General features: G+C 40.0%; 1 protein-coding gene across 1 annotated transcript in view; it reads right to left on the reverse strand.

Moving 5' to 3' along the window:
* Positions 1-284: 284 nt before the first annotated feature.
* The window catches only part of Myrfl (myelin regulatory factor like), a 120,197-nt gene continuing 119,898 nt past the window's right edge, over positions 285-583 (reverse strand). The window contains exon 25 of the mRNA XM_021173503.2: positions 285-493. Within this exon, the coding sequence (XP_021029162.1) occupies positions 407-493 (87 nt within the window). The 3' untranslated portion in view covers positions 285-406. The remainder of the gene's footprint in view (positions 494-583) is intronic.

Here is a 583-nt window from a genome sequence, read left to right on the forward strand (position 1 = left end):
CACAAAATCTCTGTATTTAAAAAAAAAAAAAAAAAAAAAAAAAAACCTCTGTATTTAGTGGGTCCAAGTCAATGCGGCCTTTTCTTCTCAAAAGCCTCGAAATGCAAGAAACCAGAATAAGACAAGACAGGCTTATTCTGACCCCTGTGCTGTGTTTTCAGAGCCACCAAAGAAGTGTTTCCTTCATGGTCGTGACAAAAACCAAACACGGTGTTTTCTCAGTCTCTGGCAAACACTTTATTCTCCTCATTAGAAGCCCTTGGAAGCCAAACCTGAAAGGGTCCTTCAGAAAATGACATGCGTGCTTGACAGAGAAGTAAAAGAAGTTGTGAGAGAAACAGCAGCTTCTGTTAACCTTGTCCCTGAGTGCTTTTCGGTGGTAATGTCCTCCTCAGACTTGAACAAATTAGTTACAACGTCGATAGAAATAAAAGAAGTAATCTGTGAAGAAAATCCCAGCAAAAAAAGGATCCGTCGAACAGTCGGCTAAATCCTGTGGGCACAGGAAAAGAGAAAGACCAGTGTGAAAGTTAACCAGTGTGAAAGTTAACTAGTGTGAAAGTTAACCAGTGTGAAAGTTAAC

Source organism: Mus caroli, chromosome 10 (assembly GCF_900094665.2).
Source record: "Mus caroli chromosome 10, CAROLI_EIJ_v1.1, whole genome shotgun sequence".
Taxonomy (NCBI): Eukaryota; Metazoa; Chordata; class Mammalia; order Rodentia; family Muridae; genus Mus; species Mus caroli.